The 16,267-nt window shown below is 44.9% G+C and overlaps 1 protein-coding gene across 1 annotated transcript in view; it reads left to right on the forward strand.

Moving 5' to 3' along the window:
* Positions 1–16,267, forward strand: part of NPR1 (natriuretic peptide receptor 1) — a 52,659-nt gene that overhangs the window by 25,624 nt on the left and 10,768 nt on the right. The window contains exons 9-14 of the mRNA XM_060757981.2: positions 1–71; positions 4,943–5,020; positions 7,011–7,115; positions 10,800–10,871; positions 13,254–13,413; positions 14,875–15,030. The exon at positions 1–71 is cut by the window's left edge and continues 4 nt beyond it. Of these exons, the coding sequence (XP_060613964.2) occupies positions 1–71; positions 4,943–5,020; positions 7,011–7,115; positions 10,800–10,871; positions 13,254–13,413; positions 14,875–15,030 (642 nt within the window). The remainder of the gene's footprint in view (positions 72–4,942; positions 5,021–7,010; positions 7,116–10,799; positions 10,872–13,253; positions 13,414–14,874; positions 15,031–16,267) is intronic.

Consider the following 16,267-nt stretch of genomic DNA (forward strand, 5'->3'; position numbering starts at 1 on the left):
GATCCAACTACGGCTCGCTGCTCACCACCGAGGGACAGCTCCAGGTTTACGCCAAGACGGCATATTACAAAGTGAGTCTTTGGCAGGGAAAGAGAGAGGAAGGAACACTGGGATGCCCGTGGTGGAGGAAACACATGAAATCTAAGTTGGAATCGTCCCCGTATGAAAGCCTTCACTTGGGTGGTGGGCAGTGTGGTGTTGGTGGAGGACATGGGGCAGGGAAAGATAGAGAGAAAGGAACACTGGGATGCCCGTGGTAGAGGAAACACATGAAATCTAGGATGGAATTGTCCCAGTGGGTGGTGGGCAGTGTGGTGTTTGTGGAGGACATTGGTAGGGAAAGGAACACTGGGATGCCCATGGTGGAGGAAACACATGAAATCTAGGGTGGAATTGTCCCCACATGAAAGCCTTCACTTGGAGAGTGGGCAGTGTAGTGTTGGAGGACATTGGCAGGGAAAGAGAGAGAAAGGAACACTGGGATGCCCGTGGTGGAGGAAACACATGAAATCTAGGGTTGAATCGTGCCCGTAAGAAAGCCTTCACTTGGGTAGTGGTCAGTGTGGTGTTGGTGGAGGACATTGGCAGGGAAAGAGAGAGAAAGGAACACTGGGATGCCCGTGGTGGAGGAAACACATGAAATCTAGGATGTAATTATCCCTGCATGAAATCCTTCACTTGGCTGGTGGACAGTGTGGTATTGATGGAGGACATTGGCTGGGAAAGAGAGAGAAAGGAACACTGGGATGCCCGTGGTGGAGGAAACGCATGAAATCTAGGGTGGAATCGTCCCCATGGGTGGTGGCCAGTGTGATGTTGGTGGAGGACATGGGGCAGGGAAAGAGAGAGAGAAAGGAACACTGGGATGCCCATGGGATGCACATGAAATCTAGGACGGAATTGTCCCAGTGGGTGGTGGGCAGTGTGGTGTTTGTGGAGGACATGGGGCAAGGAAAGAAGGAGAAGGGAACACTGGGATGCCCATGGTGAAGGAAACACATGAAATCTAGGGTGGAATCGTCCCCGTGGGTGGTGGGCAGTGTGGTGTTTGTGGAGGACATTGGCAGGGAAAGAGAGAGAAAGGAACACTGGGATGCCTGTGGTGGAGGAAACACATGAAATCTCGGGTGGAATCATCCCCGTATGAAAGCCTTCACTTGGGTGGTGGGTAGTGTGGTGTTGGTGGAGGACTTGGGGAAGAGAAAGAGAGAGAAAGGAACACTGGGATGCCTGTGGTGGAGGAAACACATGAAATCTAGGGCGGAATCGTCCCCATGGGTGGTGGGCAGTGTGATGTTGGTGGAGGACATGGGGCAGGGAAAGAGAGAGAAAGGAACACTGGGATGCCCGTGGTGGAGGAAACACATGAAATCTAGGGTGGAATCGTCCCCGTGGGTGGTGGGCAGTGTGGTGTTTGTGGAGGACATTGGCAGGGAAAGAGAGAGAAAGGAACACTGGGATGCCTGTGGTGGAGGAAACACATGAAATCTAGGGTGGAATCATCCCCGTATGAAAGCCTTCCCTTGGGTGGTGGGCAGTGTGGTATTGGTGGAGGATATTGGCAGGGAAAAGGAGAGAAAGGAACACTGGGATGCCAGCGGTGGTGGAAACACATAAAATCTAGGGTGGAATCATCCCCGTATGAAACCCTTCCCTTGGCTGGTGGGCAGTGTGGTATTGATGGAGGACACTGGCAGGGAAAGAGAGAGGAAGGAACACTGGGATGCCTGTGGTGGAGGAAACACATGAAATCTAGGGTGGAATCATCCCCGTATGAAAGCCTTCCCTTGGGTGGTGGGCAGTGTGGTATTGGTGGAGGATATTGGCAGGGAAAAGGAGAGAAAGGAACACTGGGATGCCAGCGGTGGTGGAAACACATAAAATCTAGGGTGGAATCATCCCCGTATGAAACCCTTCCCTTGGCTGGTGGGCAGTGTGGTATTGATGGAGGACACTGGCAGGGAAAGAGAGAGGAAGGAACACTGGGATGACCATGGTGGAGGAAACACATGAAATCTAGGGTGGAATCGTCCCCGTGCGTGATGGGCAGTGTGGGGTTTGTGAAGGACATTGGTAGGGAAAGAGAGAGAAAGGAACACTGGGATGACCGTGGTGGAGGAAACACATGAAATCTAGGGTGGAATCGTCCCCGTGCGTGATGGGCAGTGTGGTGTTTGTGGAGGATATTGGCAGGGAAAGAGAGAGAAAGGAACACTGGGATGCCCATGGTGGAGGAAACACATGAAATCTCGGGTGGAATCATCCCCGTATGAAAGCCTTCACTTGGGTGGTGGGTAGTGTGGTGTTGGTGGAGGACTTGGGGAAGAGAAAGAGAGAGAAAGGAACACTGGGATGCCTGTGGTGGAGGAAACACATGAAATCTAGGGTGGAATCGTCCCCATGGGTGGTGGGCAGTGTGATGTTGGTGGAGGACATGGGGCAGGGAAAGAGAGAGAAAGGAACACTGGGATGCCCGTGGTGGAGGAAACACATGAAATCTAGGGTGGAATCGTCCCTGTGGGTGGTGGGCAGTGTGGTATTGGTGGAGGACATTGGCTGGGAAAGAGAGAGAAAGGAACACTGGGATGCCCGTGGTGGAGGAAATAAATGAAATCTAGGGTGGAATTATCCCTGTGGGTGGTGGGCAGTGTGGTGTTTGTGGAAGACATGGGGCAGGGAAAGAGAGAGAAAGGAACACTGGGATGACCGTGGTGGAGGAAGCACATGAAATCTAGGGTGGAATGGTCCCCGCATGAAAGCCTTCACTTGGATGGTGGGCAGTGTGGTGTTTGTGGAGGACATTGGCAGGGAAAGAGAGAGAAAGGAACACTGGGATGCCCGTGGTGGAGGAAACACATGAAATATAGGGTGGAATCATCCCCGTGGGTAGTGGGCAGTGTGGTGTTTGTGGAGGACATTGGCAGGGAAAGAGAGAGAAAGGAACACTGGGATGCCTGTGGTGGAGGAAGCACATGAAATCTAGGGTGGAATCATCCCCGTATGAAAGCCTTCCCTTGGGTGGTGGGCAGTGTGGTATTGATGGAGGACATTGGCTGGGAAAGAGAGAGAAAGGAACACTGGGATGCCTGTGGTGGAGGAAACACATAAAATCTAGGGTGGAATCGTCCCCGTATGAAAGCCTTCACTTGGGTGGTGGGCAGTGTGGTGTTGGTGGAGGACTTGGGGCAGGGAAAGAGAGAGAAAGGAACACTGGGATGCCCATGGTGGAGGAAATGCATGAAATCTAGGGTGGAATTGTTCCCATGAGTGGTGGACAGTGTGGTGTTTGTGGAGGACATTGGTAGGGAAAGAGAGAGAAAGGAACACTGGGATGCCTGTGGTGGAGGAAATACATGAAATCTAGGGTGGAATTGTCCCCATATGAAAGCTTTGGGGGGGTAGGCAGTATGGTGTTGGTGGAGGACATGGGGCAGGGAAAGAGAGAGAAAGGAACACTGGGATGCCCGTGGTGGAGGAAACACATGAAATCTAGGGTGGAATCGTCCCTGTGGGTGGTGGGCAGTGTGGTATTGGTGGAGGACATTGGCAGGGAAAGAGAGAGAAAGGAACACTGGGATGCCCGTGGTGGAGGAAATAAATGAAATCTAGGGTGGAATTATCCCTGTGGGTGGTGGGCAGTGTGGTGTTTGTGGAAGACATGGGGCAGGGAAAGAGAGAGAAAGGAACACTGGGATGCCTGTGGTGGAGGAAATGCATGAAATCTAGGATGGAATGGTCCCCGCATGAAAGCCTTCATTTGGATGGTGGGCAGTGTGGTGTTTGTGGAGGACATTGGCAGGGAAAAGGAGAGAAAGGAACACTGGGATGCCAGCGGTGGAGGAAACACATGAAATCTAGGGCGGAATCGTCCCCATGGGTGGTGGGCAGTGTGGTGTTTGTGGAGGACATTGGCAGGGAAAGAGAGAGAGAAAGGAACACTGGGATGCCCCTGGTGGAGGAAACACATGAAATCTAGGGTGGAATCATCCCCGTGGGTGGTGGCCAGTGTGATGTTGGTGGAGGACATGGGGCAGGGAAAGAGAGAGAGAAAGGAACACTGGGATGCCAGTGGTGGAGGAAACACATGAAATCTAGGGTGGAATCATCCCCGTATGAAAGCCTTCCCTTGGGTGGTGGGCAGTGTGGTATTGGTGGAGGACATTGTCATGGAAAGAGAGAGAAAGGAACACTGGGATGCCTGTGGTGGAGGAAACACAGGAAATCTAGGGCGGAATCATCCCCATGGGTGGTGGCCAGTGTGGTATTTGTGGAGGACATTGGCAGGGAAATGGAGAGAAAGGAACACTGGGATGCCCGTGGTAGAGGAAACACATGAAATCTAGGATGGAATTGTCCCACTGGGTGGTGGGCAGTGTGGTGTTTGTGGAGGACATTGGTAGGGAAAGGAACACTGGGATGCCCATGGTGGAGGAAGCACATGAAATCTAGGATGGAATCATCCCTGTATGAAAGCCTTCACTTGGGTGGTGGGTAGTGTGGTGTTGGTGGAGGGCATAGGCAGGGAAAGAGAGAGAAAGGAACACTGGGATGCCTGTGGTGGAGGAAACACATGAAATCTAGGATGGAATTATCCCTGCATGAAATCCTTCACTTGGCTGGTGGACAGTGTGGTATTGATGGAGGACATTGGCAGAGGAAGAGAGAGAGAGAGGAACACTGGGATGCCTGTTGTGGAGGAAACATGAAATCTAGGGTGGAATCGTCCCCGTATGAAAGCCTTCACTTGGGTGGTGGGCTGTGTGGTATTGATGGAGGACATTGGCAGAGGAAGAGAGAGAAAGGAACACTGGGATGCCCGTGGTGGAGGGAAATATAGTTGGTCCTTTGCTTCAGGCCATGCAAAGCCTTGGGTCGGTTGTGCATGTCCATCTTTTTCGCCCCAACTCAACTGACCCCTCTTTTGTCCTCTCTCGTATGGCAGGGCAACCTCGTGGCCATCAAACACGTGAGCCGGAAGCGCATCGATTTGGCACGGAACGTGCTTTTTGAGCTGAAACACGTAAGTGTCCAACCGTGCAACACACCTCCCAAAACAAGGGGAACCAATTAATAATAATAAGAAGAAGAATAATAATAGGTTTCCGACCTATCTACTTTCCGACCTATCTGGGCCCGTTTTGGCCCGAAATCCCTGCGCTAGGTTTGGAGGAAGAGAGGGCGAGAAGGGACAGGATTAATGGGGTGCTGGCAGGAGGGCCCTCTCCGCAGAGAGGTTTGATGAGCCTCGGAGAGGAAGCAGAGGAGCAGAGAGAGGCGCAAAGGGGATACTAATGGCTCATTAGCGAGGATGCGGCAGGGAGGTGGCCATCTGCTCCCCTTTTAATTAGCGAACGCTTGATGGCTCCCGGTGAGCGCACCTTGCCAGGAAGGAAATCAACAAGGGAGAGGCCGCTCACCTGGCGAGAGAAAGGTGGCAGTGGCGGGTATTTAACCCCTTGGCATCGTGGCACAAAAGGGCCCTCCAAAGGCTATCTAGTCCAACCCCCTCCTGCCATTTAGGAAGCCGCAAGCTGAGATAATACTACACAACATTATTTTTGTGCCTAGGTGATAAATATCATTAGGATGGAAGATTAATAAAGTATTATTATTTTTAATATTATAATATTATAGTATCATTATTATTATTCTATATTATAATATTATTATAGTATTAATATTCTATATTATTGTAATATTATACATTATTATTCTATATTATTATATTATAGTATTATTATTATTATTCTATATTATGATATTATAGCATTATTATTATTCTATATTATTATTATTCTATATTATTATAATATTATAGCATTATTATTCTATATTATTGTAATATTATAGTATTATTATTATTATTCTATATTATAATATTATAGTATTATTATTCTATATTATTATAATATTATAGCATTATTATTCTATATTATTATAATATTATAGTATTATTAATATTCTATATTATTATAATATTATAGTATTATTATTATTCTATATTATTGTAATATTATAGCATTATTATTATTCTATATTATTGTAATATTATAGTATTCTTATTCTATATTATTATAATATTATAGTATTAGTATTATTCTATATTATATTATTATATTATTATTCTATATTATTATAATATTATAGCATTATTATTATTCTATATTATTATAATATTATAGTATTATTATTCTATATTATTGTAATATTATAGTATTATTATTCTATATTATTGTAATATAGTATTATTATCTTATATTATTATAATATTATAATATAATATTTGTATTATTCTATATTATATTATTATTATATTATTCTATATTATTATAATATTATAGTATTATTATTACTCTGTATTATTGTAATATTATAGTATTATTATTACTCTATATTATTGTAATATTATAGTATTATTATTCTATATTATTGTAGTATTACAGTATTATTATTATTCTATATTATTATAATATATTATTATATTATTATTATTATTATTATTATTAATTATTCTATGTTTATTGCAATTGAGATGCAAAGCAGTAAGGGCTGTGAGTCTGCATATTATTATTATTATTATTATTATTATCAGGCGAAAACCTTTACCTTTACCTTTTATTTCCTAATTGGTTCTCCCCAAGCATTGTGGTAGAAAAGGGCCCTCCAAAGGCCATCTAGTCCAAGCTCCTCCTGCTATTTAGGAAGCTGCAAGCCGAGATAACACTACACGACATTATTTTTGTTCCTGGGTATTAAATATCATTAGGGCGGAATATAAATAAAGCATTATTATTATTATTATTATTATTATAGTATTATTCTGATTATATATTATATATTATATTATTATTATATTTATTATAATGTGTGTTTGTGTGTATATATATATATATATATATATATACCTACCTACCTACCTAATTGGTTCTCCCCAAGCATCATGGTGCAAAAGGTCCCCCCAAAGGCCATCCAGTCCACCCACTTTTCCCATTTTCTTCCCCTTTTTCCAGATGCGAGACGTCCAAAGCAAGCACCTGACCCGCTTCATTGGGGCCTGCATCGACGCCCCAAACATCTGCATCCTGACTGAATATTGCACCCGGGGGAGCCTCCAGGTATCTCTGGCAGGGAGAAAGGGGTGATCATGGCCATGTTCCAGAAGCACTCTCTCCTGACGTTTTGCCTGCATCTATGGCAGGCATCCTCAGAGGTTGCGAGGTCTGTTGGAAACTAGGAAAATGGGGTTTATATATCTGTGGAATGACCAGAGTGGGAGAAAGAACCCTTGTCTGTTGGAGGCAGGTGGGAATGTTGCCATTGACCAGATGATTAGCATCAAGTGGTCTTGCAGCTTCAAAGCCTGGCTGGTTGCTGCCTGGGAGGAATCCTTTGTTGGGAGGCAGAATGATGTCCAGGGTGGGAGAAAGAACTTGTCTGTTGGAGGCCAATGGGAATGTTGCAACTGACCAGCTTGATTAGCATCGAATGGCCTTGCAGCTTCAAAGCCTGGCTGGTTTCTTCTTTGGTGGGAATCCTTTGTTGGGAGGTGCAATGATGTCCAGGGTGGGAGAAAGAACCCTTGACTGTTGGAGGCAAATGTGAATGTTGCAACTGGCCAGCTTGATTAGCATCGAATGGCCTTGCAGCTTCAAAGCCTGGCTGGTTGCCACCTGGGGGTAATCCTTTGTTGGGAGGTGGAATGATGTCCAGAGTGGGAGAAAGAACCCTGGTCTATTGCCATTGGCCAGCTTGATTAGCATCGAAAGGCCTTGCAGCTTCAAAGCCTGGCTGGTTTCTTCTTTGGTGGGAATCCTTTGTTGGGAGGTGCAATGATGTCCAGGGTGGGAGAAAGAACCCTTGTCTGTTGGAGGCAAATGGGAATGTTGCAACTGACCAGCTTGTTACCATTGTCCAGCTTGATTAGCATTGAATGACCTTGCAGCTTCAAAGCCTGGCTAGTTGCTGCTTGGATGGGAATCCTTTGTTGGGAGGTGGAATAATGTCCAGGGTGGGAGAAAGAACCCTTGTCTGTTGGAGGCAGGATGTGAATGTTGTAACTGACCAGCTTGTTACCATTGTCCAGCTTGATTAGCATTGAATGACCTTGCAGCTTCAAAGCCTGGCTGGCTGCTGCTTGGGTGGGAATCCTTTGTTGGGAGGTGAAATAATGTCCAGGGTGGGAGAAAGAACCCTTGTCTGTTGCCATTGGCTAGCTTGATTAGCATTGAATGGCCTTGCAGCTTCAAAGCCTGGTTGGTTGCTACCTGGGGGGGAATCCTTTGTTGGGAGGTGTAATAGATGCAGGCGAAACGTCAGGAGAAAATGCTTCTAGGACATGAGAAAGACAGGCTTTGGAGCCAAAATGCACCAATGCTTTGCTATCTTTGGTGAGCGATCTCTGCCTTAAGCCGCTTGTGAATAGTCAACTCTATGTTGCGTCGTGTTGTGTCAAGGCCAAGGCGTGGGCGGAGGGGTCTCTTGTGTTGTTGTTGTTGCTTTAATTAAAAGGCAAGGCAATGTCCGCCACAGCCGCCCTTCCCGTCCACGGAGGGATGATGGATGGCCCCAGGCAGGCCAAGGTGAGATTCCTGGCTGCCTCCCTCCCTCCCTCCCGGAGAGAAGCATTTCCTCTTCTTCCCAAAGAGAGAGGGTCAGCAGGGAGGGAAAGGACACCCGTGGACAAGGGTGGCCTCCCCCACGTTTTGCATTTGGAAGAGTGAAAACGCCCAAGTGTGTACGTTGGTTTGTGCCCCAAAAGGCGCCTCCGTGGCTGGACCGATCCGGACCCAACGTGGCACACAAAGCCCTTCAGGGTCCAACTTCAAAGAACAGAGGGATATGGATGGAAGGAAAGACTTCTTTCAGGAGCAGAACAAGCGAAAGAGAAGAAAGAGAAGCAGATTGGCAGTGGCTAGGGTGAAGTGCCCTCTGGAGAAGAAAGGGAGTGAAGCGGATTGACTGTTGTTAGGTGACAGGAAGGAAGGAAGGAAGGAAGGAAGGAAGGAAGGAAGGAAGGGAGAAGGGTGGAAAGGAAGGAAGGAAGATGGATGAAAGGGAAAAGGATAGTTGGAATGAAAGAAGGAAGGAAGGAAGGAAGGAAGGAAGGAAGGAAGGAAGGAAGGAAGAGAGAAGGATGGATGGAAGGAAGATGGATAGACAGAAGGAAGGGAGAAGGAAGGTTGGATAGATGACAGGAAGGAATGAAGGAATGCAGAAGAGTAGATGGAAAGAAGGAAGAAAAATTGATAGAAGGAAAGAAGGGGAAGGAAGATGGACGGATAGATGGAAGGAAGAAAAGGTAAAGGGTGAATGGAAAAAAGAAAGAGGGAAAAGAAGGAAAGAAGGAAGGAAGGAAGATGAATGGATGAAAGGGAAAAGGATTGTTGGAATGAATGAATGAAGGAAGGAAGGAAGGAAGGAAGAGAGAAGGATGGATGGATGGATGGAAGGAAGATGGATAGACAGAAGGAAGGGAGAAGGAAGGTTGGATAGATGACAGGAAGGAATGAAGGAATGCAGAAGAGTAGATGGAAGAGAGGAATTAAAAATGATAGAAGGAAGGAAGGGGAAGGAAGGAAGGAAGATGGACAGATAGATGGAAGGAAGAAAAGGTAAAGCGTGAATGGAAAAAAGAAAGAGGGAAAGGAAGGAAGGAAGGAAGGAAGGAAGGAAGGAAGGAAGGAAGGAAGATGAATGGATGAAAGGGAAAAGGATTGTTGGAATGAATGAAGGAAGGAAGGAAAGGAGGAAGGAAGAGAGAAGGATGGATGGATGGAAGGATGGATAGACAGAAGGAAGGGAGAAGGAACAAAGGAAGGAAGATGGATGGAAGAAGGATGAATGGATATATGGAAAGAAGGAAGGAAGGAAGGAAGGAAGGAAGGAAAGAAGATAGAAGGAGAGATGGATGGAAGGAAGGAGCAAAAGAGAGAGAAAGAAGGGAGAGGAAGGGAGAAAGGAAAGGAAGAAGGAAGGAAGGGAGAAGGGTGGAAGGAAGGAAGATGGATGGAAGAAGGAAGGATGGATATATGGAAGGAAGGAAGGAAGGAAGGAAGGAAGGAAGGAAGGAAAGAAGATAGAAGGAAAGATGGATGGAAGGAAGGAGCAAAAGAGAGAGAAAGAAGGGAGAGGAAGGGAGAAAGGAAAGGAAGAAGGAAGGAAGGGAGAAGGATGGATGAAAGGAAGATGGATGGAAGAAGGATGGATGGATAGATGGATGGAGGAAAGGAAGGAAGGAAAGAAAGAAGATAGAAGGAGGGATGGGTGGATGGAAGGAAGGAGCAAAAGAGAGAGAAAGAAGGGAAAGGAAGGAAGAGGAGGGAAGAAAGAAGGATGGATGAAAGGAAGAAAAGGGAAAGGATGGAAAGAAAGAAAGAAAGAAAAAAAGAGGGAAGAAAGGAAGAAAAAAAGGAAGGAAGAAGTGACTAAGAGAGAGAAAGAAGAGAAAGGAAGGGATAAGGAAGGAAGAGATGAATGGGGAAGAAAGAAAAGGGAGCGAAGGAAGAAAGAGAAATGAAAGAGGGAAAGTTATAAGGGGAGGGAAGGAAAGAAAGGGAAAGAAGGGATGGTTTGTGCCCCTCTGACACCTAAGCAATATCACAAATATAGAGTAGTGAAAAAATAAGGGTGCAATTGGGCTCCAAGTTGCAGTCCATGGAGATGAACGGCTTATGTTTAGATACCTTCTACCTTTCCACAGGTAGATACTATGGCTTTGCAACTAGGCTATGGACGTTCAGCTTGGAAGTCCCGGGTTGGTGGGGGTTGCCTTGATGCCCTGCGCTTCCTTTATTTTTCAGGATATCTTGGAGAACGACAACATCACCTTGGATTGGACCTTCCGCTATTCGCTCACCAGTGATATTGTCAAGGTAATTTGGAAAAAAAATAGAGCCAGAAGCAGGAGTTCCCATTGATCCAAGTGGGGAGCCTTGGGTTGCTTCTCTGTTTCCCTGAACCGCCTTGCAAGGTCGTTGCGATGGTTGGGTGCCATTGGAGACCCATCAACAAGCTTGAGGAGCAATGAGTAGCCCAAAGGGGATTGCTTTAAATCATGCTCTCAAAAGACCAAAAATAAAGTAGTATTCATTAAAATAACATAGTGGGCTTACCCAACAACCTTCATGTATACAGCATACACGTATATTGCCTGTCAATCAAGTATTCATGCTAGGCAGTTAGATTTCTTGGCTATTAAACTGATATACATAGGTATCGCTTTGAACTATCAGGACCAAAGATATGCCCGTGCACACACACACATATAGCAGAGTTTCAGAAGTGTTCAGTTGCCCAAAAAAAATCTCATCTCCCTTAAAATATTTTGGTTTAAATCATGCTCTCATGAGACCAAAAATAAAGTAGTATTCATTAAAATAACATAGTGGGTTTACTCAACAACCTTCATGTATACAGCATACAGGTATATTGCTTGTCAATCAAGTATTCATGCAAGGCAATTCGATTTCTCAGCTGTTAAACTGATATACATAGGTATCGCTTTGAACTATCAGGACCAAAGATATGCCAATGCACACACACACATATAGCAGAGTTTCAGAAGTGTCAAACACACACATACACACAACAGAATTTCAGGAGTGTTCGTTTGCCCCAAAACTATCCCATCTCCCTTAAATCATGCTCTCAAGAAACCAAAAATAAAGTAGTATTCGTTGAAATAACATAGTGGGTTTACTCAACAACCTTCATGTATCCAGCATGCAGGTATATTGCTTGTCAATCAAGTATTCATGCAAGGCAATTAGATTTCTCAGCTGTTAAACTGATATAATAATAATAATAATAATAATAATAATAATAATCTTTATTTAATACCCCACCACCATCTCCCCAATGGGGACTATGTCTAGATATCTCTTTGAACTATCAGGAACAAAGATATGCCAATGCACAAACACACACACACATAGCAGAGTTTCAGAAGTGTTCAGTTGCCCCAAAACTTCGTTGAAATAACATAGTGGGTTTACTCAACAACCTTCATGTATACAGCATACAGGTATATATTGCTTGTCAATCAAGTATTCATGCAAGGCAATTAGATTTCTCAGCTGTTAAACTGATATAATAATAATAATAATAATAATAATAATAATAATAATCTTTATTTAATACCCCACCACCATCTCCCCAATGGGGACTATGTCTAGATATCTCTTTGAACTATCAGGAACAAAGATATGCCAATGCACAAACACACACACACATAGCAGAGTTTCAGAAATGTTCAGTTGCCCCAAAACTTCGTTGAAATAACATAGTGGGTTTACTCAACAACCTTCATGTATACAGCATACAGGTATATATTGCTTGTCAATCAAGTATTCATGCTAGGCAATTATGTTTCTCGGCTGTTAAACTGATATACCTAGGTATCTCTTTGAACTATCAGGACCAAAGATATGCCAATGCACAAACACACACACACACACACAGCAGAGTTTCAGAAGTGTTCAGTTGCCCAAAAACCATCTCATCTCCCTTAAATCATGCTCTCAAGAGACCAAAAATAAAGTAGTATTCGTTAAAATAATATAGTGGGTTTACTCAACAACCTTCATGTATACAGCATACAGGTATATTGCTTGTCAATCAAGTATTCATGCAAGGCATTTATTTATGATATTTTTATAACGCCCTTCTCAGCCCTCGGGCGACTCGAGGCAGTTTACAAGGCAAAACTAAGGTTTCTCAGCTGTTAAACTGATATACCTAGGTATCTATTTGAACTATCAGGACCAAAGATATGCCAATACACACACACGGAGAGAGCAGAGTTTCAGAAGTGTTCAGTTGCCCAAGAACTATCTCATCTCCCTTAAATTGTTCTCTCAAGAGACCAAAAATAAAGTAGCATTCGTTGAAATAACATAGTGGGTTTACTCAACAACCTTCATGTATACAGCGTACAGGTATATTGCTTGTCAATCAATTACCGACAGGATTTGAAGTAGTTTATCTGTGCTGATAACACAGAGAAACTCATAATCAACAATCCAAAGTTCAAAGCATCTCTCTAATGGCTTCTGCGTTTCTAAAATGGAGTCTGAGTCCTCAACAGTCCCAGTTCTGATCACATGGTCTGCAGCCCCTCCCATAACATAGACTTAAGGAAAACTGCATACCAATACACTCATATACAATATAGTAAGCAATCTGAATTATTTACATAAATTGTGGAGGGTTGAAGAAGGTTGCTATTTCCAACACGGACTCTCTCCTTGGTCCAGGGCATGCTCTTCCTCCACAACAGCGTCATCGCCTCGCACGGCAACCTGAAGTCCTCCAACTGCGTGGTGGACAGCCGCTTTGTCCTGAAGATCACCGACTACGGACTGTCCAGCTTCCGCCAGGGCACCGAGACGGAGGACTCCCACGCCCTTTTTGCCAGTGAGAGCGATGGGGAGCGGGGGGGACGGAAAAGTCGCCCGTCCTGACTATGTTGTGTAACAAAATTTGAAAATGTTTTCTGTTCCTCGTTTGAAAGTATTATTTCCTATTTAATTGTTCGGTCCTGACTTTGGAAGTAGTTTTATTTATTTATTTACTAGCTTGGGCACCCGGCAGTGCCCGGGTTATTTGAGAAAGGCATTGTGTACCAAGTTTGGTCTTTATCAGTTATTTATGTGGCTCGCAGTCATTGATCAGAGTCATTGGATGAGGGTTGCAGTGGTCCCGGGAAGTGAGTGAAGGTACAAGTCCCATCATCTGTGGTCCATCTTCCTCCAAACTGCACCAGCATGTAGAGTAGGTCATGAGGGCTCTGTGTGCCAAATTTGGTCTTAATCAGTCATTGGATGAGGGTTGCAGCAGTCTCAGGAAGTGAGTGGAGGTACTTCAAGTCCCATCATCTTGGTCTATCCTCCTGCAAACCGTACCAGGATGTAGAGTGGGTCATGGAGGCTCTGTGTGCCAAGTTTGGTCTTTATCAGTCTTTGTTGGGGGCCACAGTGGTTTGTGGGAACCGAAGGGTTGGAAAGTACTACAAATCCCATCATCCATTGTCCATCCTCCCCCAAACCTCACTGGCACATAAAGGGGGTCATGGGGGTTATGTTTCCCAACTTTGGTCTTGATCAGTCATTGGATGAGGGTCGCAACGGTCTTGGAAAGCGAGTGGGGGTACTTCAAGTCCCATAATCCATAGTCTGCCCTCCTCCAAACTGCAGTAGAATGTAGAGTGGGTCATGGGGAGTCGGCGTGCCAAGTTTGGTCATTATCGGTCTTTGTTGGTTCCTGGGAACCAAACCGTTTGAAAGTACTACAAATCCCATAATCCATGGTCCACCTCCCCCAAACCGCACCAGGACGTAAAGGGGTTCATGGGGGTTATGTGTGCCAAGTTTGGTCCAGGTGCGTCACCCGTGTTGGTCACAGTGGCCTGTGAAAGTGGCAGCCAGTCAGAAAGCTGCCACATACACTTCCGCCCTCCGCATACATACATACATACATACATACATACAAACATTCACTTTTATTATAGATATAGATTTATTTGGAAGTAGTTTTATTTATTTATTTATATACCATATTTATATATTGCCCCTCTCAGCCCGGAGACGACTCGGAGCGGATAGTCGCAATACTCTAGGAACTTCGTTTTTGTTGCACAAACGATGTCGAATCTGTTGAGACGCAATAATCGAACATTCACTGAAAAACGATTGCAAAATCTGCTTAATGCTTATACTGAAAATCAAACTGACTTTTGGGAGGCTTCTGAATGTCACAGAATCTCAATGGAAAATTTTTCTCCCTCTTTCCTACATAGTGATTCGTTTGCACGAATTACTTCCAGGACGAACGATAGTTTTGCACAGGCCTAATGTATAGCTTTTCGATCTTCCGTAGAGAAACTATGGATGGCTCCCGAGCTCCTGCGCATGGCGGCGCCACCCCCGGCAGGGACCCAGAAAGGTGATGTCTACAGCTTTGGTGTCATCTTGCAAGAAATTGCCTTGCGGAACAGCGTCTTCTACGTGGAAGGCATGGATCTGAGCCCCAAAGGTGAGAAGCAAGCGGAGAGAACAACAACAATCACAACAAAAGTGAAGTAAATGTTTCCCAATTGATTGGCAACTAGACCAGGTCTACATCCTAAAGATGAGTAAGAAGGGTTTTGTTCAGATCTGTAGATTGCCGATGAAGAAATTACCTCACAAACAAGGTGGAAAGGCTTTATTTTTCTGAAAGCATACATTACGGTATGAAACAAAGTTCCAACTGACAGTTTATTTCCCTCACACAAGATCATGACAGGTTTAGCTCAGTACTCGGTCAACTTTGGCCTTCTAGGTGTTTTGTCTACCGGCTGTGGGAGTTAGACAATCAAAGCACCCCTTCAGCTCCCACAGGCGGTAGACAATCAAAGTTTCATACTTTACGGTATGAAACAAAATTCCAACTGACAGTTTATTTCCCTCACACAAGGTCATGACTGGTTTAGCTCAGGACTGGGTCAACTTTGGCCCTCTAGGTGTTTTGTTTACCAGCTATGGGGATTAGACAATCAAAGCACCCCCTGAACTCCCACAGCCGGTAGACAAACAAAGTTTCATACTTTATGGTATGAAACAAATTTCCAACTGACAGTTTATTTCCCTCACACAAGGTCATGACAGGTATAGCTCAGGACTGGGTCAACTTTGGCCCTCTAGGTGTTTTGTTTACCAGCTATGGGGGTTAGACAATCAAAACACCCCCTCAACTCCCACAGCCGGTAGACAAACAAAGTTTCATACTTTATGGTATGAAACAAAATTCCAACTGACAGTTTATTTCCCTCACACAAGGTTATGACAGGTTTAGCTCAGGACTGGGTCAGCTTTGGCCCTCTAGGTGTTTTTGTCTACCGGCTGTGGGAGTTAGACAATCAAAGAACCCCTTCAACTCCCACAGCCGGTAGACAATCAAAGTTTCATACTTTACGGTATGAAACAAAATTCCAACTGACAGTTTATTTCCCTCACACAAGTTCATGACAGGTTTAGCCCAGGCCCTCTAGGTGTTTTGTCTACCGGCTGTGGGAGGTAGACAATCAAAGCACCCCTTCAACTCCCACAGCTGGTAGACAATCAAAGTTTCATACTTTACGGTATGAAACAAAATTCCAACTGACAGTTTATTTCCCTCACACAAGTTCATGACAGGTTTAGCCCAGGCCCTCTAGGTGTTTTGTCTACCGGCTGTGGGAGGTAGACAATCAAAGCACCCCTTCAACTCCCACAGCCGGTAGACAGTTTCA

This window comes from Anolis sagrei, chromosome 12 (genome assembly GCF_037176765.1).
Source record: "Anolis sagrei isolate rAnoSag1 chromosome 12, rAnoSag1.mat, whole genome shotgun sequence".
Taxonomy (NCBI): domain Eukaryota; kingdom Metazoa; phylum Chordata; class Lepidosauria; order Squamata; family Dactyloidae; genus Anolis; species Anolis sagrei.